This window comes from Amborella trichopoda, chromosome 2 (genome assembly GCF_054954075.1).
Source record: "Amborella trichopoda isolate Santa Cruz 75 chromosome 2, AtrichopodaSantaCruz75HAP2 v2.0, whole genome shotgun sequence".
NCBI lineage: Eukaryota > Viridiplantae > Streptophyta > Magnoliopsida > Amborellales > Amborellaceae > Amborella > Amborella trichopoda.
Window position 1 is genome coordinate 50,263,787 of NC_142337.1, and position 26,417 is coordinate 50,290,203.

The following is a 26,417-nucleotide window of genomic DNA, read 5'->3' on the forward strand; positions in this document are numbered from 1 at the left end:
AATTTCAAGAATTACAAGGTTTTTTGGTCTCTTTTTCTCTCTCCTTTTTTGGGTTAGGGAGAGGGGGTATTTATAAGATTCAATTAGTGATTTTTCTTAAATTGTTTGGAGTTTTTTTAGATTTATCTTGAAGCTTTAGCATATCTAATTAAAGAAAACATGTTTACTGCATCATAAAATATATTAACTGAATCATAAATGCCGCGGCTGCGTCTGGGCCTTTCGAGTCTGTTACAGCTCGGCCCACGGCCCAACAGTTGGGTCTCACAGGGACTAAATTGTTATTTATTATATCTTTTTATCCATAGGTCCGATTTAGGCGATTCTTGAACCGTTGGAAAGCTCTTAAGCTTTATTTTAAATTGGGATAGGATTTGGGCAGTTTTGGAGTAATTAAATTGGGTCTACTAGGATGATGAGATCTTAAGGGTTTAAAAAACCATAGAATTTGCCAGATTTAAAATGGAGTGTCTATAAGAACGAGTGAGAATTATCCTAACACATAACAAAATATTGATAAATAAGAAAAACAATGAATTTCATTGCAAACTTCTTACATGGCCAATCTTGATGGACCATTATCTGTCATTGTTGGTGGTCAATATTCAGTGGAGACAGACTCAATAAGTCTGTTTGATACGTGCTCTAGTCGGGAACTGCTATCGAAATAAAATTTGAAGAAAAATTGAGAATTATCCTAACCCATAACAAAATATTGATAAATAAAAAAATAATAAATTTCATTGCATACTTCTTACATGGCCAATCTTGATGGACCATTATCGGGCACCGTTGGTGGTCAATATTCAGTGGAGTCGGACTCAATAGGTTTGTTTGATACGTGCTTTGGTTGGGAACTGCTATCGAAATAAAATTTGAAGGACAATTGAGAATTATCCTAACCCATAACAAAAGATTGTTAAATAAAAAAATAATGAATTTCATTACAAACTTATTATATGGTCAATCTTGATGGCCATTACCGAGCACTGTTGGTGGTCGATATTCAGTGGCCACAAGCAGTGACAAAATCCTTCGCCAAGGACGTGGAAGTCATCCTAGCTGATCAAAAGGTCAGTCGGCAAGGCGTCCTAGCGTACATGAAATATTTGGTGAAGTGGAAAGGACTACCAGAGAGCTAGGCTAGTTGGGAACCAACAGACACTCTATGGCAATTCGAAGACCACATTCGGCAATTCATCGATGCAGCGTGACGAGGGCGTCTACGCAATCAGGTGGGGAAGAGTTGTTACAGGCCCATAAACTAGGCCCAAAACCAAGCCCACTTGTATTGTATATAGCTTGTACATAACTAGAGTAGTTATGAAAACTGTATAAAGATGCCTAGAATATTCTTTAGGTTAGGAGATGGGAGAATTATCTAGAAGGTCTAGAAGTTTCCCCAACTGTTGGATGGATGACACATGGCTCAATCATGACCCTTGATGCCTAGCCTTGAGCTTATAAATAGAGGAGACTCCCTCACTTGGAGGGCATCCTCCAACATTCCAATCTTCTCTTCTCTTGTAAGCTTCTCCTTGAGCAATAGAAAGTTCTCTTTGCCTTTAAGTGTGGTGTGCTCTCTTTCCTCTCTTTCTAGCATTCTCACTAAGTGTTGGGCAAGTAGGCTGATTTGGCGTAACATGCTCGGTTGCTTAGAGCTTCAAGTCTTGCTTTCGCGTAAGGTGCCTCTCTTGCTTAGAGCTTCAAATCCGGCTTTCGCTTCAAGCTGTTTCTTAAAGCTTCAGCCTCGAGCTTTGCCTTCGAGTTCTTGCGCCAGTTCAAGTGAAGAAGAAGCTACTCGACTAAGCTCCATGAAAGATATGTTAGGGCATAGAGCTAGTCACAGATAAGATATGTAGGGATGCATAGTGATCCACCAGCCCACATATCACTCAAATCCATACCACCCAGCATCCGCTGGTTCGGATAGGGGAGCAGCAGCTGGCATCGATCAAATACCACCATCTATAGTCACTCCTTGCCTCGTGCCATTCACCAGGGATGGGACAAGCGGAGCTAGCTAGGGCCCTGAATGAAAGCTTTGATTCGTAGATGGGATATAGAATGAAATCAGGTAAGGCATCTCGAGCGAGGAAGCGATAGCTGGCTCGACCAACCCTTGATCCTAACCCTCGGAAGCACTATGTACAGAGTTTGTAACAACAATAGGGACACGCCCTCCAGGTTGAGAACCACCACACTACCTAGATAACCTAAACCTTTCTACATAAATGAATGCACACTCACTACTCCCTATAGTTATCTATCTATCTATCCAGATATATACGAGATCTCCTACCTATCAGTCACCGACTTGATACATAAGGGAACAACCCACCACGACATCAAGGATCAATCTTATATGCGTTTTGTAGCATGGCACCGGTAGCCAATGAATGCGTGGACCCATAGCTCCATTTCAAAGTACCATCATTATGACCTTAGCTATTCTCAGCAGGGGAAATAACTACTTCTAGCCTGAAGAGTCATACATGAAGGAGTTGGCTTCTTCGTTACCTCAGGTTGGGATCTTCCCCCGATAGAATAGATGGCTCCCAATCATAAGCCACAATTTTCTCATGACTTGCATCAAACATATTCTGGTTGGCCGGCCCTGTTTCGCTACAAGTTTCAATCTTGGCAAAGAAGTCTCATTTACCACCAACACCAAATCAGATTGAAGACGACTCTTCCTTGCTAGTCGAAGAGGCAGTTGATGTCAATCTCGCGAGGACAGCCCCAAGATGACTCAGCTAAGGGCTGCAATCTTCAGACGAGAAACAACTCTTACCTCTCTTCTGGCTAAATACAAAAACTTTGACTTTCCGAATAGATGTGATTGGGCTACCAAAGATTGAATTCTGTGTCTTGCGACAAAGTTCACCCCCCAAAGAGATATGAGAGGAGTTGAACCTAGCTTTTCAATCCTTTGCTTTCAACCTTAGATTTTTTTTCGATAAGTCAGTGGGGGAGAAGGCCCCCTACCCGATTTTCATTAATAATCAAAGGCAAATACAACTCATAATTTTATAGCCCTAGAATAGGGAAGTTGTGCCACATCAAGAAGTAAAGCAAGAGAAAGAAAATCCAGCGGTCTAGAACGCCAAACAGTGGCATTTGAGAAAGTTGTGGTTTTCTTGGCAAGTAAACCAACCACTATGTTGGCCTCACGATAAATGTGGGTAAGGGACCAAACATGATCAGAGAGCTTATATCGGCAGTTAGCAGCAACAATACTTAGCTCCCATGGAGCTTTGCATCGATCATGGATTGCATTATCTAACACTAAGGAGTCGCTCTCGATCTGCAAGGGGAAACATTTGAGCTGGATGGCCAGGTCAACGCCAGCTTGCAAGGCTAGAAACTCTGCATAGTTATTTGATGTTATACCAAGGGGATTGCCAAATGCTGCAATGAAGGATCCATCATCACTTCTAATTACACGTCCACTACTTGCAAGCCCAGGGTTTTGAAGTGAAGCACCATCAAATGATTTGGACTAGGAAAATACCATGCAATCGTACTCAATAGGTCTGTTTGGTACATACATAGCGATGGGAGAAGACATTTCCATCATATTTGCAATGTTGTCATCATCATCAATACGTATCATATTATTGTTACTTGATAACCCTGAGTCAATATACCTAATAATCATAGTACTCGAGGCATAATTTGATACTTTTGACAAGTGATTCTTTACTTGGTCAAATGCTGAGATCCCCCTAAAAAATATAACCTTCATGTCCTCACCGTCACAAAAAATACGTCCATCATTAGATTTTCTCTTGAAAAAAATACTAAAATGTAAAATGATTTTCACTCTGTTGTCACCCATTATTATTGTTTACAAGCTCAATGGATGAGAGAGAGATGAGGCTAAGGAAGATGAGCAATGGATGAGAGAGAGATGAGGCTAAGGAAGATGAGCAATGGATGAGAGAGAGAGAGAGGAGGTTAAGGAAGATGATGAAAGAGGCGTTTATAACAAATAAATCGTGGCAATAGGGTTTTATGATAGAAATCGACTTAAAAAAGTACGAGAGATAATTACAATAGTTCGAGTATCATAATAAACATTCGAGATATTACGGTATTAAAATTGCCATATAAAATGTCTATGAAATTGCGGTGTATGAAGTACTGTATAAAATGCCCTAAGTATTACGGTACTTAAAGTACCATATAAAATACCCTAAGTATTTTGGCTTTTGAGTATTTTAACTATAATTTTTATATTTTAAAATTTTTATGACTATTTTAACATTACATTAGTTTTTTATGACAATATTATATTTTTTAAATGTGATTAAGCATATATGAAATTTAATTCATTCTTTTATGAGAAACTTGAATATCTTTTATTTTTTAATTATAAAATTTGAATTATTAAAAATTGATATATATTGATCCCATCTCCTCTAACTTTTCCTTATTGTTTTTCATTTGCACTATGTTCCTCTTGATTATTCTATTTAAAATAATACTGAAAGTCTTTTGGTTGCATATGGTGTATTTTTATGACAAATATTATATCAGAATTATTTCTTCTGTTCATGCTTTTAAAATAAATTTTATACTTCTTAAGTTAATGTAATAGAAAAACACAACTTATTGAAAATGGCATCGCTCATTAATGAGCATGCATTTTTTATTAAGCATAATTTATCTCTCTCACATTCAAGTCATTATTTCTCATGTGCAACAAAATGCCTAAACCCAATAGAAAACGTACATATTTTTATTTATGATAATTTATCCATCTCACTCAAGTTACTATTTTCTATGTCTATTTTTAATGGGAAACATGTGGATTAAGAAAAGAAATGTGTTAATCTCACCTCTCACCTCTCACCCCTAAATCTCTCACTCACTCTTTCTTTCTTTCTTTATCTCTGGCAGTCTCTTTTTCCTTAAATCTCTTCCCCTTACCTTATTTTTGATCAGTATATATAAATTCTTATCACTCTTTGTTTTATAATGAAGTTAAGAGTAATGATCATATGAGACCCTCCCACACCCATGTGCATAGGATCTCAAAAGATCACCATTAAATTCAGCACAGATCTCTAAAAAAGTTATCACATGGGTGTGAGACTTGACTTTTCTAGAGATTTGTGCCAAATTTAATAGTGATCCTTTGGGGTCCTACGCACATGGTGGGAGGGTCTCATAGGATCATTACTCTAAAGTTAATGCTTCTTGAGTATGCCTTAAGGGACTAATATATTAGATATAGATATTAATATGATCTAATGTCTTAAACTAATTTATTAAGTAAGACCTTGCATAAATTTATTTATTAATTTTATTTATTTAATTTAAATTATTGATTTCAGTCATCTTCAATATTTTAATTGTATGTTAAATGGATATACGTTAATTAATAATATATTAAAAATAAAATTTATCATCACATTTATTATTAATTAATAAAATATTCAATTGTGAAGATAAATGCTTTATGTTTTATTGAAATTTTTTCAATGATAAATATAGTACATCGATTAATATTAAATATCACATTCAATGCACATGAACATTACTAGTTTTCAATAAAATATGATCTTAAAAATCATTGAATTTATCCTCACAATTGCATAACTTTATGAAATAATTATGATTTTTTAAAACCATGCAAGAAATAAGTAATTTAAAAATACTATTTGTGATAAAACAAGATTATAGTGAGACCAAAAAATATTAAATACTATTTTAAATAGTGGAATCAATATTGGCATAGGCAAATGAAAAATAGTGGGAGAAAGCTACTGGAGATGGAATCAAAATTCATAATTAAAAAAATAAAATTACTCAAGTATCTCCCAAAATAAGAATTAATTCTTATATATACTTCATCACATATTTTTTGCTAAAAATATAATATTATAGTTACAAAAGCAATTTAATGTTCAAATAGTAAAAAAAAATTTAAAATATAAAAATTATAATTAAAATACATATAAAAGGAAAAATTGAGATGAAAATAAATTGATACATTATTTAATATAAGAATCAAGAAGGAAAAATAACAATTTTTCTTTAGTCAATGGGCCTAATAAGATAACATTATCTTATAAAATAAAAATAAAAACATTACTTCCATTAGATAGACCAAAAAAGACCAAATCCATTTGGAAATAGCAAGAAAAAGCTAGAAGAAAGAGTAACGTAAATAAATATGTTATATACAATTAAAATAAATATTAATAAAATGATTCAATAAAATAAATAATAATAATAATAACAATAAAGTTATAGTTTTTTTTTTATTGTTATTATTACCATCGTTGTTATGATTAGTATTATTACTCATGCTATTTTCTAAATGGACTTTTTTCCCTTTTGGTCTCTCAAGTAATGTTTTTATTTTTATTTTATATAGTTACTTTTATCTATCTTATTAGGTAAAGCCCATTGATCATGAATGTTAAAGAAAAATGGTTATTTTATTATTATTATATTAAATGATGTATCAATTTATTTTTATCTCAATTTTAAAAATGGTTATTTTATTATTATTATATTAAATGATGTATCAATTTATTTTTATCTCAAATTTTCTTTTTATATGTATTTTAATTATAATTTTTTATGATTATTTGAAAATTAAATTTCTTTTGTAAGTATAATATTATATTTTTAACAAAAAAATATATGATGTATTATTTATAAGAATTAATTCTTTGTTTTTTCAGATACCTGAGTGATTTTATTTTTTTAATTATAAATTTTGAATTATTAAACATTATTCATAACTGATATGATGTAAGTTTTTCTTACTAATTTTCATTTGCACTACGTCCCTCGTGATAATTCTATTTAAAATAATATTGAAAATCTTTTGGTCGCATTCAGTTTTTTTTTTTATGACAAATAGTATATCTGAATTATTTCTTTCATTCATACTTTTTAAATAAATTTTATACTTTTTAAGTTAATGCAATAAAAAAAGACAACCTATTGAAAATGCACATTTCTCTAACCTATTGAAAATGCACATTTCTCTCACATTCAAGTCATTTCAAATAGGATTCGCTACTCGTATGAAAAAATTTCTACATTTAACGTTATGCCTTTAGAAGAACCACGTATAAGTTTAGAATTATATACCCAAAATATTGCAACAAGATGGAGTTTTGGAGCCAGAAACTATATGTTGACCTGAAAATATTTTCCTAACCGCAATTATAAAATTTAAAGTCTCAAAAACAATGTCAACTCCCACACACCTGGCATCTCTCAGGGCGCATTTGTTTGCTAGAAGTTTGCTGGAAGATAAATGTTCTTTGAGAAAAATAAGTTTTTCTTTTTTGAGAAGTGGACTTAATTGTTATGGAAGGTTTAAATAAGTTTTAGCTACTGTGTTGATAACTTGCTAGAATGTTAAAGAAATTTTGGGTTCCTGTTTGATTACTTGCCAAAATGTTGAAGAATATATAGTAAATATAGTATACTATGTATTATATATTCAATACAAATATATTACATATTAAATTTAAATATATATTTATTAAATATATTATATAATTTATTAAATATATAATAAAGTATATATTTCATATATTATATAATGTAAATATATATTTAATATATAATATAATATATATATTTAATATATAATATATATATATATTTATTGTAATATAAATATTATATATTATTGTATAAAATATATAATATGATAAACATATAATACAATGTATTATTTTACTATAATATATATATATATATATATATATATATATATATATATATATATATATACTATATAATATTATAACAAAAAAATATATAACATAATATATACAACATAATATAAGATGCAATATAATGTATATTATATTAACATAATATAGGATATAATATAATATAATGCATATTATATTTATTTATTAATGTATATTTGTATTATATATAACATATAACATAATATTTATTATAGACTACAATAATATTATGTAATATATTATACTAATAGTAGTACTATTATGGAAAATATTATAATGTTATAGTATACTGATATATTATGTAATGTTATATAATACAATATAATATAAAATAATATATTGTTTATTATTAAGGATAGTATTACAATATTACATTATACTGAAATATATTATCTAATGTTTATATATAGTATAATATAAAATAATATATTATTTCAATTATTATATATGATTAACATATATATATATATATATATATATATATATATATATATATATATATATATATATATATATATATATATATATATATTAGATAATATAAATAACATCAATAAAATAAATATCAGGGTCTTTTGGCTAAACCATGTTCCCAAATTTAAGTTACTGCCTCAGGCACAGAAAAAAAGGTTCTTCTTTTCAAGTGAAAAATGGGAAACTTGAGGAATAAAAATGTTCGAATAAGTTACCGAGGGAACTTTAAATACTCAGGATATTCCTAACTTTAAATACTCATGATATTTAGAACTTTAAATACTCAGGATATTTAGATCTTTAAATACTCAGGATATTCCTAACTTTAAATGCTCATCTAAAAGCACTTTAAATACCCAGGATATTCCTAACTACGTCTTTCACCCGGGGGAACAAGTATAAAATTTGATCACGAGGGAGCACACTATTTACGCTTCACTGATTTCGTCTTTCGGTATATAAAGAGCAAAAGGAGTTTATTCAAAGGGTGCGGTTTGCATAAAACTTAGGCTCTAAACAATCAAATTAGAGCCTACTTTCAAATAGTATCGAGAAATGTAGTTTCAAAATTGGAAATTTGATAGCCCTAAAACATATTTTTATCTTTATTTATAAAATTTAGTACTTTAAAAAAGTGGGTAGATCACCATATCCATAAAAATTTGAAAATTAATATTAAAAAAATACATTACAAAATATACTATTTTTTAAACTTTTTTCTTATGTCAATGCATCTTGTGGAAATAATTAATTTGAGGATATTTGAACATCAAAACTATCTCTTTTAATAAAATTTTTGAGCTAGAATCTAATTTGATTGTTTAGATCCTCGATAGTATATAAATTTATTGAAAAATGATCTTACATAGATTTTTATCGTGTATAAAATCTTAAAGGATCGCTACTAAATTTAGTACAAATTTATAGAAAAATCAATTCAAGCCCAACACCCATGCTATAACTTTTATCCAAGAGAATGATATTTGGTTTTTTTTTTTTGTCCTAATCACATTGAGGGAGGGTCGCGTAGGGTCGTTACTCAAATTTCTTTCCTAAAAGCGCGAGGGGAAAGTCGTTTATTACGAGGGAGTCTTGAGATTTGCGAAAGAGAGGGATGGAGGTTTCGAAGGTTAAACATGAAGTTGCAGGAGGTCATGATGCCCTACGTTTTGGATTACCAGGCGTCAAGAGCGATATCACTATCTCTCACCCACTCCAATCCATTCAAGTTTCGGTATTCCTTCTTTGCTCTCTCCTCTGAAAGCCTTAAATTGCTTTGTTCGCTTCTGTTTCCTGATTACCTGAACCAAATTTCATTTTTTCCTCTTTCCTTTTAATATTTTTTTTTTTAAAATTATGTACAGCAAAAGAAGCAGAAAGAAGAATTGAAGAGCATGGTTTTGATGAACACCTCTGGTTCGGCTTTGCCCTTGAAAATGGGCCTGGACATGCAAATTCTTTCAAGGTAATGGAAGTTTGTGGAATTATAATGTTTCAAATGTTTTATCTTTTACTTCCTTTGTTTTTTTCAATTGATGTGCCTTGTGAACACTGGAAAACAAGGGATTGATCTTTGAAATCTTTTGAGTTCTTAGGTTTGGATGTTATCAATTTGTTGGTTTTTGGGTTCTTACTAGTGTTTTTCTAGACTCCTTTATAATGTTAGGGAAATAACGGGAGTATATTAGGGTAAATAATGCTATATTAGGTTTATGTGATCTGCTTTTTATTGCCAATTGTTTTTTTTTTTTTTTGGTATTTGTTTTGGTGGTTTATTTGAGGTTCACCAGGTACCAACCAACGCCTGTCCCACTAAACTTTTTTTTTTTTTTTAAAAAAGGAACTTAGACCCATTATACTGCATGAAATGGTGTACTTCATGGTAAATTTTTGGGACTGTTGTTAGATAAATTTGCAGATTATCATTGAACTATTAACAAACCATTGTTACAGGGTTGTTGAGAAGAGAAACTCATAAGCAAAGCAAATTATAGTTAGCAAAAAAACATCTAGTGTTATGTTGGTTAAGTGAGGACGGAAACTATAATGTTTGTCTTCTTTATGTTCGTAGCTTTGATAAGCTATGATAGGAATAAGGCCGTAATTCGCTTTTGTTAAGTGATACTTCATATGTTTTAAATAGACAGTCCATGTATGGTTTCATAAGTCAGAACATTTTTGTAAAAAAGTAAGCTGGAGTTTTGAGAAGACTATGGCTGAGTTTGTCTTGTCATTTTTGAAACTGATTGATGCATGGCTGGCTGGCGGCCCATGGTGCATGGATTTGGAGATTAGGCATAAAGTCTATAATACTTAGTGTGAGGCGCATGTGTTGTTTGAAGTTCACACGTGTATTGTAAATATTTTACAAGATCAATGGCTGTACTTTGTTTTTTGGAAGTATTTTTCCAGTAAATTTAATGGTTTTTACTATTGATCAATCAATGTGTGTTTTTTTCGAACTTGTATTTTAATAAAATGGAGTTTACATACCTACAAGTGGTACCCTTTACAAAAACCCCAAAGGACCATAATAAATACTTTACAGCTCAAGTGTACAAGCATAGGCAAAACCAGAGAGTTATGGGTAACATAGTGCTCAGGGGTCCCGGTTGGATTGGGCACCATCGTTTGCTAGAAGGTCTGCTGCGGAGTTTGCTTCTCTGAAAATGTGTTTCCAGTATGTTATGGGTCCCCTACTTAGATTAGAAATCTCTTTGAATATGTCATGGAGGCGCCATGGGCAGGAGCTAGCTTTGGAAGCCCAGGCTATAGTGTTTTTAGAATCCCCTTCCACCAAGAGATCAAGGCTCCAGCTTGAGTTGAATTTGCGAAGGCCCTTCAATAGGGCAAGGGCCTCAGAAAGAGTTGAGTTCGCCAATTCGATGGGGCAAGAGAAAGACAAGAGCATGTTGCCATCGTGGGTTCTAAAGAGGCCTCCTATACCAGAAGGCCTAGGGTTGCCTAGCGAGCAACCATCAAAATTAAACTTGACTATACCAGGGTTAGGTGGTCTCCATAGAGACGACCGTGAGATTCTAGGTGGGGCGAGGGATAAGAGAGCATCCCAATTTCCAAACAAGTCGAAGTGAGCAAAATGTTTGAAGAGCTTATGATTTGAAAGCCAAAAGGAGACATTGTTCCTGACTTTCGCAATCAAGGAATCGACTGAAGAGACTCGCCCCTGAAAATGCGGTTGTTTCTTTCTAATCATATGACCCATAAGGTCGCAGCAACAAGGCTTTCCAGAGATACCTGCCTGCCTTTGGCCAAGGGATGGAAAGCCGAAACACTTCTGGAATAGAGCTAGGGGTAGCCCATGACAAACGAAATAGGCAAGGGAGGTTTGTCCACAACGTATGGCCAAACTGCAGTGAAGGAATAAATGCATATTGGATTCTTCGGCCTCAAAACACATTGCGCATCTATTGGGGCCAGACACTCCCCTTCTTTGAATCTGATCTATTGTCAACGCCCTTTCGTGATGGGTAATCCAACAGAGTAATTGAATCCTTGGTGGAATTTGAGGGGACCAAGCACAAGCAGCAATATTTGCTGTAGAAAGGGCAGGATCAGAATTGACCTCTGCTAGGGCCTGGAAGAAGGAAGAGAGCGTAAACTGTCCAGAGGCTGTGGGAGACCAAATGACCTTATCTTCGCCGAAAGAGAGAAGGAAAACAGTTTGCATAAGTCCCGATAATACTGTAAAATCAGCTAGCTCAGGGTCCGATAGGTCCCTTCCAAACAGAGACCACCATTGTCTAGGTGAACCAAGGCCACAGAAATTTTCGGCCACAGAGGAGTGGCGGTCTCCTGCTAGAATGAAAAGAGCAGGGAATTGATCCCTCAGGGGGGGCCATGGCCTACCCAGGTGTCCATCCAGAATCTCCTACTTCCCCCTTGGGGGCGGAATCGAACATGTTGGATGAAATTGTTGCGGCAGTGGAGAATGAACCTCCAAAAACCCGAAATGTTCCCTATTGTTTGGGACTCTGGAAACCAGCCATCACTTCCATGGCAATATTTGTGTTGAATTACTTCTATCCAAAGGTGTTGGGGTTGGGTGGCATACCGCCACTAGCACTTACCCAAGAGGGTTTCATTGTGGGTTTTGAGCTTACGAATAGCCAAGCCTCCTTTGGCTTTTTGAAGGCAAAGTTTGGGCCAAGAAACAAGATGAAACTTTCTGGATTGGTCACCAGACCAGAAAAAGTCTCTCATCATGCGTTCCAAACAGGCGGTCACTGAAGCTAGGAAGTGGAAGATGGACATTTGAAAAATGGGGTGTTAGCTAAAGTGGCCTTGATAAGAGTAAGCCTTCCTGCCTTGGATATGAATCTTCCTTTCCACCATGCGTATCTCTGATCAAATTTATCAATGATCTGGCTCCAAAGGGAAAGGTGTGGTGACCCCCGGCGAAGAGGAAGGCCGAGGTATGTGCAAGGGAAGTCGTTAACAACGGATCCCCAAATATTGGCCAGGGACTGCACCAAGGCCGGATCAGTTAGATTTGGCTAAATTTACCTTGAAGCCTGTAGCCATTTTAAAGCACTTGAGGAAAGTGCGAAGGGTATGGACCTGTTGATCCGAGGAGTTGCCGAAGACCAAAGTGTCCTCTGCATATTGGAGGTGAGATATGATGGGACCATTGCTGCTCGATCGAAAACCCCTTAGCATGCCCGCTTGTTATAGCCTAGAAATAGAAGAGCTGAAAATTTCAGTCACAGCCACGATAACAAAGAGGAAGGGAGACAACGGGTTTCCTTGGTGGAGACCTCTGCTGGCTGGGAAAAAAACCTTTAGGTGTTCCATTTAAAAGCACCAAAAAAATAGGGTTTTGTATGCAACCATGCACCCAATTTCTCTATTTGGGACCAAAACCCATTTTTCTCAAAGTCTCGTCTAGGATAGACCAGTGCACATAGTCATAGGCCTTTTCCCAATCAATTTTTATGACCAAGCTAGGGGTTTTTGAGGTTGCACACAAATGTATACACTCATGAGCTATAACGGCTCCATCTAAAATCTGGCGGTCTTGGACAAAAGCCCCCTGGGTCAGCGAGATAACCCAGCTGAGAACCGCTCTAAGCCATGAAGCAAGCACTTTGGAGAGAAGTTTGTAGGAGTTGTTGATTAGACTTATGGGCCTGAAGTCCTTTAGCTCTTCAGCCCCTTCAATCTTGGGAACAAGGGCTATGAAGGTGGCATGCATAGCTCGGCTAAAGACCCCACGAGCGTGGAATTTAGAGAAAAAATTGATGACATCAGATCTGATCGGTTCCCAGAAAGACTTGAGAAAGGCAATTGGATAGTCATCAGGCCCATGGGCTTTGCCAGGGCTCAAGTCGGACAAAGATTTGAGGATTTCTTCCTTGGAAAACTCACATTCCAAGAGAGAGGCTGCTTCAGGAGGGATGGTGGCAAAGGATAAGTTGTGCATAAAAGGTATTGGGCTAGATGGAGAGGAGAAAAGCTGAGAGAAAAAGATGACAACTGCTTCGGCTATCAATGGAGGTTGGTCAAGAGTAAGATTTCCAACTTGGAGGTGGAAGATAGAGTTCTCGCGCCTTCTGCAATTTGCGAACGTATGAAAGTACCCCGTCTTGAGCTCATCGAGCTTGAGCCATTTGGTTTTTGCCCTTTGTGACCGGTAAATTTCGTCCTTGTGGAGGAGGTAGTCTACTTGGGCCTTGGAGCGAAGGATGCGGTCGGTTGGGGAAACCCAGTAGACTCCTTAGAGGCGTCCCACTGGTTTATGGACTCAAAAAGGGTCTCCTTTTGGGCTCGAAAATTTCCAGGTAGTTGGGAGCTCCACCTTTTGAGGTCAATTTTCAGGAGCTGCAACTTCCTCTGGAAGTAGAATCGATCCCAGCCAAAAACAAAATTAGCGTAGGAGGCCCACCAGGTCTTGACCAGATTTGTGAAATTTGGTTCTTGGAGCCACATAAGCTCAAACTGGAAAGGCCGATGTCCCCGGGATAAAGCCTAGATATCTAGGAGATGGGACAATGCTCTGAAGCGGGCTTGGGTAGCCACATAGTGGGTTCCAAGAAAAATGGATCCCATTCCATAGAGTTTAGGAATCGATCGAGCTTAGAGAGAGATGGGTTAAGGGAGTGGTTGAACAAAGTACATTGGGCCTCTTCAAGGGAATCGATCTAATAGGTGGTTTTGAAATATGAAATTTGAGAATTGGACCACGGCTGGAGAGATGGAATGGTTAACATTTTGGTCATGTGCCCACCTATTGACATTAAACCCCCCCCCGAGGCACCACACTGAGGGATTGATGGAGGTTAAGGCTTGAAGCTCCTCCCAGAAAGCCAGTCTGATGTTCTCTAGGTTGGGGCCATATACGGTAGTGCATTTCCACTTGGAACCATCTGAAATTCTAGAGAGCACCACTGTCACCGAAAAAATCAATCAATGTGTTTGATGGCTAGCTAGAGTGATTTTATTTTATTAGTCTTGTCTACACTAAATTTAAAGACTATCTGTTTCTAAAGTTTTGGTATGAAACTTGTTTCGATTAGCTTCTCATTAAGGACGCTCAACTTCCCCTGGATTTTGGCACGCAAAGGTGGTTTTAGCATGTGTGTTGTGTGTGTATCTTGTTCTTATTATTGTAAAGATTGTGTACTATAAGACCATTCACTTTTGGTACAAGGAGGTCACAATTACTATTTGCCACCGGATGTGAACTCCAACTTATTGAAGTGTGTCATAGCATTTGAGAAATTTTATTTTGGACTTTGTGCCCAGTCAAAGGCACATCCCCAACCACCTGATTTAACATGTAATATTCAATAATGATTGTGACCTCCTTATACCAAAAGTAAATGGTCTTAACGTATCCATGTCCTTATTATGAATTGGTATATTTTGCTATCTTGTTCCTTTAACCAGCACCCTATTTAATTGTTAAAGGTGGCAATGGGCTACCCAGCCCGGCCCTCATTTTTGTTTAATTTTCTTTCAATTTTTTTATTTTATTTTTTGCCTTGCCTAACCCTAATAGGGCAGGGTCGGGGCCTGGGTTAAAGCCTCTTTGGCCCGGTCAAGCCCGGGCCTCGGCTGGCCCTACAGGGAGTATGGCCAAGCTAGGGCTAGGGCAGGCACGGCTTAGGCCCCTTGGCCTGGCCCGTTGTCAGCCCTACTGATCGTCTCCCGATTGACTTGGTGGATAATCCACACATGCAAACGGGTGCTTCAAAATCCATTCTTATCTGAGTCATATAAGTGGTTTAGAAACACCTCTAAGGAGTTGTTTCCTTTACAGCATTTCTCATCGATATAAACAGGCAAGGACTTTTAAAGACAGAATAATGAGATTTTTAATCGGTATCCGTTCTTATCAATCATATGCATGTTTCATGTTCACCTTTATGCCATGGGGGTCATATCCATAGGTTGATGTGTTGTTGCTTGGTAAAGCATGGTGTGTGTTTGATGGACTAAGCGGGTGTGGATGTGGAGAGGGTCATTTTGTTTTATCTTTTCTTCTCTTTTTTGTCCTTTTACAATAAGAGAAGCCATTTAGTTCAAAGGGGGACATCAGTTGGAGGAGAGTGGGAATGAGCAAGGTGATTGTCAAATTGTTTGATATTGTGTTTGAAGATAAACTGGTGGCAACGGGGCTGGCCAGCCTTGGCCCTGGCCCAGCCCTTGTCCTTATAGGGCTAGCCCAGGCCTGGCCGGGCTGGAATGGACCAAATACAAACGAAGGACAAAAAAAACAAGAAAAAAGGAGGGCTGGGCCGGTCTAAACCGGGCCAGCATTTGACCTAGCCCGGCCCTCGGGGCACAATTTGTGGCCCAGGCTCAACTTTTTTAGGGCTGGGCTGCCCGCCCCATTGCCAGGCCTAGGCATGCTATTCCATGACTGAAGGATCTATTCAAGATCCTTGAAAAAAGATAGTGGAGGTCGTTGAAAGAGTGAAGTAAATGGAATAAATGGAAATGGTTTCAAGTTCTCCAGATTCTAGAATTTCTTCTGGTTTAATATGAGCAGAGCCTGCTGGCAGTAATGAAAAGAGAGGTAAGGGAGATAGAGCAGGGGGAGTGGAGTCAAACAATCTATGCATCCCATTCTCATTGAGGGCCAGTCCTTGGAATCTGAGAAAACTAGGAGGCCAGAGTTGAGAGTGGTAGTTTGGAATTTTATTGTGCTCATTGACCACATATTGGAATGGGAGAGAATTTATTACCCAAAGCAAAAGCTGGTATTTTGGATATATTTTATGTGCCCAATGAATTGGATATCATGTTGCTTTGAGAGATGAAGCTGGAAAATGTTGACTTAATGATTATAGACTGGTTTGGACTATTACTAGTTCCTTTGATAAGAATTGTCAGGTCTATATGGTTATAGGAATCCTAGGAAGTTATTAAAAGATGAGTTCATTGAAGCTTTTTAGTGGATGTCATTTTGGAGATTGTTTTAGGTGGTGTTTTAGGCGGTTTCTGCAATGTATGGTCATGATGATCCTATCATCCATGATGAATCATGGGATGAATTAACTCCAAGGTTTGGAAACGGCTTTATGTCAAAATAGCTGTTACATTGCCCAACAGGCCCAACATGTTGCAATGTAGAGTGGCAGCAAGAAGGGGATTAAAAATTCTCTTCTTGGATAAAAGGCCATTTTGAAAGCTGTGCTATCATGTCTCAGTTTCTATTAGTAATAATCATGAAAATGCAATATAACATAAATTCCCTTAGCAAACAGAAGAGGACAGATATAATGGCTGCTACTTTCAAAATATGGAAAACAACAGGGGTTATTTTGGTAAAAAGCCCCCTTCTAAAAAAAAAGAAATAGTTCATTTTTTAAATATTTCCTCATGATTTTCTTCTCTTTCTATTATTCTCCTTTTTTTTTTGTTATTTTCTGCTTTTTCCATTTTTTACCCCCATTTCTTCCTTTTTTTTTTTAAATGTTATTTGCCTCACTATATTGGACTATAATGGATGTTACCATTATAAAATGGAAATGGACCAGCCTGAATCTTTTCCATTCTACCTATATTTTGGATAAAGCGAGAAGCCAGTGAGTAGATTGCATTTATGGATGTTGTTTTTATATTCTTACTTGTGTATATGTTTTCTCTTAGTCTATGTATTATGACTTGATTTCAGAGAAAAGGAATGCATCATGATCAACATGAAGTGTATGTGATCAACCTTCCACCTAGTGGTACTTACCAAAGTAACCTAGTGATGAGTAAATTTCTTCCTTATTAGAATGGAGCTTCTGTGTTATGGCATCCCATCAGTATTCTTGGGAGGTGAGTAATTTGTAGGATTGTAATATAGAATGATCGCAGAAGGGAGGTTAACAACAGTCTTTTCTTGGATAGAATGGCCATTTTTGGAATGGTCTCATGTGTGTGCTATTATGTCTCAGTTTTATAACTTCATATTAATAAATGATCATTGAAAATGGAATGTAACAGAAATTCGCTTCGGAAACATAAGATGACAGAAATAATGGCTGTTATTTTGAACAATGGAAAACAAGCGCTGTTATTTTGTAAAAGAGCTCGCTTTTAAAAAAATAAAATAGTTTATTTTTAATATTTCCCTGTGATTTTCTTTAATTTTTTTCCAGTTATTTTCTCTTTTTCTATCTTTTATTCCTCATTTCTTCCTTTATCTGTCATTTTCATCACTTTAGTGGCCATTACCATTGTAGAACAGAAACAGACCAGACCTGATCCCATTATACTCTGTTTTTGGATAAAACAACAAGCCGGTGAGTAGATTGCATCTGGATGTTGATTTCATATTGATGCTTGTAGTGTGTTGTCTTGTGGACTATGTATTCATCATTTGAGAAGAGAGAAAAGGAATGCATTACAATAAATGTGGAGCATATCTAAGTTTCAAAATAAAAAATAAAAAAATAAAAAACAAAACATGGAGAATATCCAATCTACTTTCCATGTAGTGGTGCTTACCAAAGCAACCTGTTGATGAGTAAATTTCAGCATTGATAAAATGGGGCTTCGATATTATAGCATTCTATCATGATGCTTGGGCGTGGGTAATGAACAAGGGCATGATAGAGGTGAGAAAAAACAAGGAACTTCTTTTACTCTAGATCTGAAAGCTGAGACAACATTATCATTCTATTATAGAGGTAGAGTTACTTAAGTGGGTGAGAATTTTTTTACAAAGGAGGGACTATTATTATTCTAGATCTGAAAGCTTAGGAAAAGAACACTGGGTTTATTGGGATATCAATCCAATGCGAGGGTCTGTATGAAACTCTTCCAAAGGTTCTAAGATGAGGGTGAGGGACGTGAGGGCACTTCCTATCTGTTTTTGTTAGGATGCCTTTGTACTGAGATAAGACGTATTCATGTGAGGTTAAGATGTATCCAGGGGAGGTAGTCCTGATAACGCTTGAATGTTTCTAATGTGCACTTTTTAGCATTACTAGCCTGCATTAACTCACAAAAAACACTGAGATAAGATGTATTCTAGTGAGGTAGTCTTGATGATGCTTGAATGTTTCTAATGTGCACTTTTTAGCATTAGTGAGCAGCATTGTTTCAAAAAGCGGACCGCCCAGCACTTGGGCGGCTGCCTAGGCATATATCCCTGGGCGCCCGCCCGAACCCCCTAGGCGGCCGCCCAGAGCCTGCGCCCCACCAAGGGGCAGAAATGCGGCTTCTTGAGGGTATTATTGGGTCTTTTTTTAATACTAAATGGGCAAAATTGTGGGTGTTAGGTTCATTTGAAACCTAAAACCCATTAGAGGCTATTTTAGAGAGAGAAAACCCAAAAAAAAATATTTTTTTACCGGGCCGCCCAGGTTCTAGGTGCGCGCCTGCGTAGGTGTGGGCAGTTTGGACCCCCCGACCGCTTAGGTGCCGCCTAGCGCTTTTTGAAACACTGGTGAGCAGCTTTGCACGTCTGAGTTGCCTCTAAAATTTCTTTCATATATCATTGGAGATGGATAGAGTGCACAACATCATGGAATGGGTATGCTTTGGACATTGTGGGATCGGAACTATTTGTCATCCATGAATAGTGGAGGGACCAAGTTGGACCATTATTCATTCCTAAATGGGTGGAGGGAAAAAACGGCCCTGTTCAGCTATTTAGTCCATGCATGCAGGGCGTACTTTTCACCTGGTATGCATACCAGGCAATGCAGAGGCTGACTTGCTACTAGGGTCGCATCAGTTCTTGTTTCGGGCTAGTTACTCGCATTATTGTCTGATGGAACAAGGTTGGCCAATTTTAATTATCTGTAATATATTCCATTTTTTTGCTTATTTCTCTTCTTATTTGATTCTTACAAAATCCTGTCCTACTGGTCTGAGCAGTTCTGACTGGAAGGGGCCCCTCACCGGTCTAGTGGCATGTCCAGTCCTAATAACATTGTGTGTTCATAAAAAGTTACCCTCTATAAAATTTACATAAAGAAGGAAATAAATACATTTGATATCAATATAGAGATTGATATGGGTTTTTGTATGACAGTGTATGTTGTTTATCTTATAGCAAATGTGAAGTTCTTGGGCTTTCATTCAAAGCTGTTGGCTTGACAAGGATCTCTTTTCCTTTCTCACTTCTGCAGATTTCAAAGACCTCCAGGGCCCTTGCCATCCTCCATGTTGGGTCTCGAGGCTCTCACAGGGGAGTTGGATGACATTGGTTTTGAAGATTATCTGAATGGTAGATGTGCCTTTTTCTCTAAATCATCTTATTTCTTACTTCATGTTAAGTTCATGAAGTTCATATCAGTTTTGGAATACAGTTTGGTTACTACTCGCAATTTTCTAAAATACAAGAGAAATTGTTGAAGAACCTTGATTCCATTACTGTTTGGTGTCGATAATCCTCTGAATAACATGACTGCGTTCTGCCTTTGAAGCTCTTTTCATCTGAATACCTAGCTTTCATGTTCAATCTTCATTTTATTTTTAAATTGAATCAATACTTTGTTGATGCTTTTCCAGATCCTCGTGACTCTGAAAGCTTTAGGCCAGTGGATATGCATAGTGGGATGGAAGTACGCCTGGGCCTCGACAAGGGCCCAATTTGCCCGAGCTTCATCTGACGTCAACATATCACTTGAGAAAAGGCATTTTGTTGCCCATATTTAAGGGAATATATTGATTAGAGTCTTCTAGTATTAGGACCTGGTCTGGCCAATTTTAGAGGCATGGGCTTTAAACTTTGTTTGGCACCCGAAAATGAAATTGCAGAGATATTGTTGAATTGCGGGGACCCTTCTTCCTGGTTGGATTTGCTCTCTCTCTACTTTGGTCTGTCCAACATTCCCTGGTTTTATAGGCAAGGATGGGAAAGCCTTGTGCTTTGTTATTGGATGGCGCTTGGCTGGTTTAATAGGGAGGTAGAGAAAAGCTATTGACCTGCTGGCTATATAGGTGGTTTGTATAAGGCTGAGGCCTTAAACAATCAAAGTAAGGTTCACCGTCAATTAATACTGAAATATATTGTTTTAGTATCAGAAGTCTTTATGATGGCCAAAAAATTTATTTTTATATGTAATTATAAATTTTAAAGTTTCAAAAATAGTACAGATCCAGTAGATGATCTATGATCACTAGAAAATCTTTAAAATCCACAATTTAGATAATACATTATAAGATGCATTGTTTCCAAGGTTTGAAATCTATTTTTTCTTATGTCCATACATCTTGCGGTCGAGATGTTTGAATCGAGTGTTTCAGCATCGAGACAATACCTTATAGTGAATTTTTAAGGTGCGTCTTAATTTAATTGTTTAGAGTCACTTCCATACAAACTTTTTCCATTATGAATTGGGATTGTATATTATGATTACAAAGTAAGTCACAATTATTCTGTTCTATTCATTAAAAGCTTAAGAAGTATCATGAAGTTAAATTATTTTTTTAAATTTTGAATCTAGTCAATGTTACTTTTACAACCATCTTATTTAAAAATTGATGGACAAAAAATTGACAGACAAAAGTAATTCTAATCTCCTTATATCAATGTCGATGGTCTCTTTGTATATTTTCCTTATTTTTCTGGATAATTGTATTTGTAATCTTATACATTTACGCCCATCCAAAAGAGAATTTATTGAAACACCATCCAACATCATGTAGCACTGGTAAAGTACACGAATGTGAAACACCAATCGTTTGATTTCACCAATATCTCTTGATCCCAAAATCTAACTAGCAAAATAACACAGGTCAAACATACGGGTGTCTGAAGAACCAGAAATCATTATTATTATGCGCTATGCAACCTCCTTTAATTAAATCAAGGTTCATACTCAATTTTCCTTTAAACGCCATCTACTTTTTGTTTGAGAAGGTTGCAAGACTGAGTTATTTAGGATTTAAAACTAGAGGAAGATATGTGAATCAAGAGAACATGAAAACAAGGAAGAAAAACAAAAAAAATGGATAAAAAACAAAAATGTAACAAACGTATATGTTTTAATCTTATGTTTTTTAGGATCCACCTAAGAATGTTTTAGATGATTATTTTCATAAGAAATAAAATAGATGTGGAGTTCTTCAATTAGATCTTGTCATGAAAATTGGATGGTCTTTGTTTAACCTTGAGCCATTATTTGAAATTTTTATTTTATTTTATTATTATTATCATTATTATGATTATCATTATCATTATCATTATCTTTATTTTTATTTTTATTTTTATTTTGAGGTTGGTGACATAAAACTTCTCTTAACTTGGATCTTACCCGAGGGAGCAGCCGACACAATGATCCTGCAGAATTGGCAAGCTTTTTCATATTTGCAATAGCTTTGTTAAACCATGTTTCATGCTTTAGAAAAATAGATTACTCAAGCCGTTTCCAGGTTACCCGGACCCCGGCCCATGACCGGGTTCCATGGCTGGGTCGTGCAATCCTACATTGGTGTAGAGAGAGAAGATTTTGGGGTTTTTGTTTCTGGCAACGAGAGAGAAGAGTCTGTGTTTTATGTTCTTGTTGTGTGAGAGAGAGAAGATATGATGATTTCTCTTTTTTTTTTTTTTTGGGTAATTCAGTGGGGATGACGAGTCCCTAACCGTATTATGAAATCGTTAGTAGTTTTTTAATGTGTTAGGTGATAATTGAAGCCCTACCTGTATTTTGAAATTGTTAGTAGTTTTGTAATGTGTTAGGTGATAATTGAAGCCTAGACATTAGCAGGGGTATAAGTGGTGCTACCACCACGATCCAGTTAAAAGTTAGTTACGCAGGAATAAGTTTCCTATTTGGAGTTGTAATTTAAATAAGGATGAAGTTCTTATGAGGCCCAAGCTTTATGCAAACAAAATAAAGCCTCACCTTAAATCCACATTTGGAAAGCACTTTCGGCAGCAGAATCTCAATAATGGCTCTAAATTAAATTTCCAGTATCGACAATCAAATTTGGAACTCAAACAATGGCACAGATCTTGCGGATCTGGGAACATTTATTTTTAGGGAAAGTCGTACGGTTTAAATAATTTGTTACAACATACACTCTTTTTATGGCTTGAAATCTTAATTTTTTTTTACAACCATAATGTTCAAGCTGAGATATTCGATGTAAAGGTTTTCAATGCCTGAATTGCAATTTGCGATGAATTATGAGGTGAGACTTTATTTATTTTGATAGGACTGCAGTCCTATCAAACCTTTTTTCTTAAGGAATAGTGGTCTTTTCTACTTCCCTACATAGATACCAGAAATAGATGCATTTAATGTAATGTAATGGCTTTTTTTAATTACCCAAAAAAATGGCTTGGTTTTAGTTTGACAGGAAGTAAAGATAACTCTCTCTCCGAACACAATCCCTATGTTTTTGAGTTTCTCTTTGAGTGTCTCCAAAAACACATTCCCAAACTTCTCCCGTTTCCCTCAGTTGGTTTATTATTTTACCAAGAGGAAAAACTACAATTAACCAAGCTCCATTCTACTACAAGAAACAAAAACAGAAGAAGAAGAAAAACCCAAGTTTGGAAAAAGAGGAATACTTTAGACTTAGCCTTACAGCCAAGGTAGAAGGCAAAAACACTAAGTACCATCATCTTATATTTCATATTGCATTCCAACTTGCAGCCTCTAGACTGTCGACATAAAATTCTTCTGAAGGAATCGATAGATCCCGTCAATCATGAGCCACTGAAACCAACCAGTCTTCTCACTAGTCCTCAAAATTGTCCTCCCCATCACAAAGGCCATTCCTCTATCTTCCCTGTCTCTAACAATTGCAACTCCTCATTGCTCTCTGCCAATTCCTTGAGCTTCTCAATGACCGTTGCCACATACTCATCATCCTCCATGCTAGGATGTTCCATGTATCCATAATGCACTAGGCACCTATAGACCCCATTTGGTCCTAACTTTCCAATAAGGAAGCGCTCCTCAGATACGGCTGAAGTTATAGAGAGAATTCGGACCGTGACTACTACCATGATTTGATGCAAGGAACCAACATTTTGAATGTAGTGTCGAATTATGGGTGGGATACCATTAATGAGATCCGTGCAAAAGAAACGGACACCAAGAATACAAGATACATTGAGATTGGAGGTGAGTTGTTGGAGATCGACCAAGCTCAACTTGCGCTCAACCTCATACTCATATTTCTTGCTCCTCCTATAGGGCCATAACAATATGATTATGAGGAAAAGTGCAGACACAACAAAAGAAACCCAACCACCTTGCGACATCTTATTGAGAAGAGAGGTCAGGTCAATACCCTCATTGGAGATGAAGAGTAAGAAAAAGATGCCTATGAGCATGATGTCGGTGTCCCATACAACCAACATCACCGCTGTCATAAAGCATGTGGTGATGAGCATGACCCAAATCACACCAACCCCATATGCATTTCCTATTTCGCCACCTCCCTTGAATCCAACAACGATGAGGATGGAGAAGACTATGAGGAAATATTTCACGTCAGGGGAGTAGACCTGCTCCTCGTGCTTCGAAGAAGTGTATAATATGTTATCTGAGGGAAGTACCCCAAAGCCATGGATTGCCTTATGATGGAGAAGCTGGAAAATATCAGGGCCTGGCTTGCCACTATGGTCGCTATAGTCGCATTATGGGTGCGATGCCATTAATGAGATCTGAGGAAAAGAAACAGACACCAGGAACATAAGAGACATCGGTATTGGAGGCGAGTTGTTGGAGATCGACCAAGCTCAACTTGCGCTCAACCTCATACTCATGTTTCTTGCTCCTCCCATAGGTCCATAACAATATGATTATGAAGAAAAATGCAGATACAACAAAAGAAACCCAACCACTCTGCGACACCTTAATTAGAAGAGAGATCAGGTAAATACCCTCAATGGAGATGAAGATCAAGAAGAAGATGCTTATGAGTATGATGGTGGTGTCCCATACAACCAACATCACCGCTGTCATAAAGCATGTGGTGATGAGCATGACCCAAATCACACCAACCCCATATACATTTCATATTTCGACACCTCCCTTTAATCCAACAACGATGAGGATGTAGAAGACTATGAGGAAATAGTTCACGTCAAGGGAGTAGACCTGCTCCTCGTGCTTCAAAGAAGTGTATAACATGTTACCTGAGGGAAGTACCCCAAAGCCATGGATTGCCTTATGATAGAGAAGCTGGTAAATATCAGGGCCTGGCTTGCCACTATGGCCGCCATTGTCGCATTATGGGTGAAATACCATTAATGAGATCTGTACAAAAGAAACGTACACCAGGAACAAAAGAGACATCGGGGTTGGAGGAGAGTTATTGGAGATCGACCAAGCCCAACTTACGCTCAACCTCATACTCATGTTTCTTGCTCCTCCCATAGGTCCATAACAATATGATTATGAGGAAAAATACAGACACAACAAAAGAAACCCAACCACCTTGCGACACCTTATTGAGAAGAGAGGTCAGGTAAATACCCTCAATAGAGATGAAGACCGAAAAGAAGATGCCTATGAGCATGATGTTGGTGTCCCATACAACAAACATCACCGCTGTCATAAAGCATGTGGGGATGAGCATGACCCAACTCACAACAACCCCTTATGCATTTCCTATTTCGACAGCTCCCTTGAATCCAACAACAATGAGGATGCAGATGACTATGAGGAAGTATTTCACCTCAGGGGAGTAGACCTGACCCTCGTGCTTCGAAGAAGTGTGCAACATGTAACCTGAGGGAAGCACCCTAAAGCCATGGATTGCCCATCACCGCTGTCATAAAGCATGTGGTGATGAGCATGACCCAAATCACACCAACCCCATATGCATTTCCTATTTCGACACTTCCCTTGAATCCAACAACGATGAGGATGGAGAAGACTTTGAGGAAATAGTTCACGTCAGGGGAGTAGACCTGCTCCTCGTGCTTCGAAGAAGTGTATAATATGTTACCTGAGGGAAGTACCCCAAAGCTATGGATTGCCTTATGATAGAGAAGCTGGCAAATATCAGGGTTTGGCTTGCCACTATGGCCGCCATAGTCGCATTATGAGTGGGATGCCATTAATGAGATCTGAGCAAAAGAAACAGACACTAGGAACACAAGAGACATCGGCATTGGAGGCGAGGTGTTGGAGATCGACCAAGCTCAACTTGCGCTCAACCTTATACTCATGTTTCTTGCTCCTCCCATCGGTCCATAACAATATGATTATGAGGAAAAATGCAGATACAACAAAAGAAACCCAACCACCTTGCGACACCTTATTGAGAAGAGAGATCAGGTAAATACCCTCAATGGAGATGAAGACCAAGAAGAAGATGCTTATGAGTATGATGGTGGTGTCTCATACAACCAACATCACCGCTGTCATAAAGCATGTGGTGATGAGCATGACCCAAATCACACCAACCCCATATACATTTCCTATTTCGACACCTCCCTTTAATCCAACAACGATGAGGATGTAGAAGACTATGAGGAAATAGTTCACGTCAAGGGAGTAGACCTGCTCCTCGTGCTTCAAAGAAGTGTATAACATGTTACCTGAGGGAAGTACCCCAAAGCCATGGATTGCCTTATGATAGAGAAGCTGGTAAATATTAGGGCTTGGCTTGCCACTATGGCCGCCATTGTCGCATTATGGGTGAGATACCATTAATGATATTTGTGCAAAAGAAACGTACACCAGGAACAAAAGAGACATCGGGGTTGGAGGCGAGTTATTGGAGATCGACCAAGCCTAGCTTACGCTCAACCTCATACTCATGTTTCTTGCTCTTCCC

General features: G+C 37.0%; 2 protein-coding genes across 2 annotated transcripts; one reads left to right on the forward strand and one right to left on the reverse strand.

Moving 5' to 3' along the window:
• Positions 1-9,228: 9,228 nt before the first annotated feature.
• LOC18431611 (cyclin-B1-2) lies at positions 9,229-20,692 on the forward strand. Its single transcript, XM_011624032.3, has 4 exons — positions 9,229-9,441; positions 9,572-9,672; positions 19,799-19,896; positions 20,181-20,692. Exons 1-4 carry the CDS (start codon positions 9,322-9,324, stop codon positions 20,279-20,281), a joined length of 420 nt encoding a protein of 139 aa, XP_011622334.1. The 5' UTR covers positions 9,229-9,321; the 3' UTR covers positions 20,282-20,692.
• Positions 20,693-23,385: 2,693 nt separating this feature from the next.
• On the reverse strand, positions 23,386-24,855 carry LOC110007002 (potassium transporter 26). Its single transcript, XM_020665517.1, has 3 exons — positions 24,769-24,855; positions 24,316-24,475; positions 23,386-24,173 (listed from the first exon to the last, which is right to left on the reverse strand). The coding sequence occupies exons 1-3, from the start codon at positions 24,853-24,855 to the stop codon at positions 23,386-23,388; spliced, it is 1,035 nt and encodes a 344-aa protein (XP_020521176.1).
• Between the last annotated feature and the right edge of the window lie 1,562 nt (positions 24,856-26,417).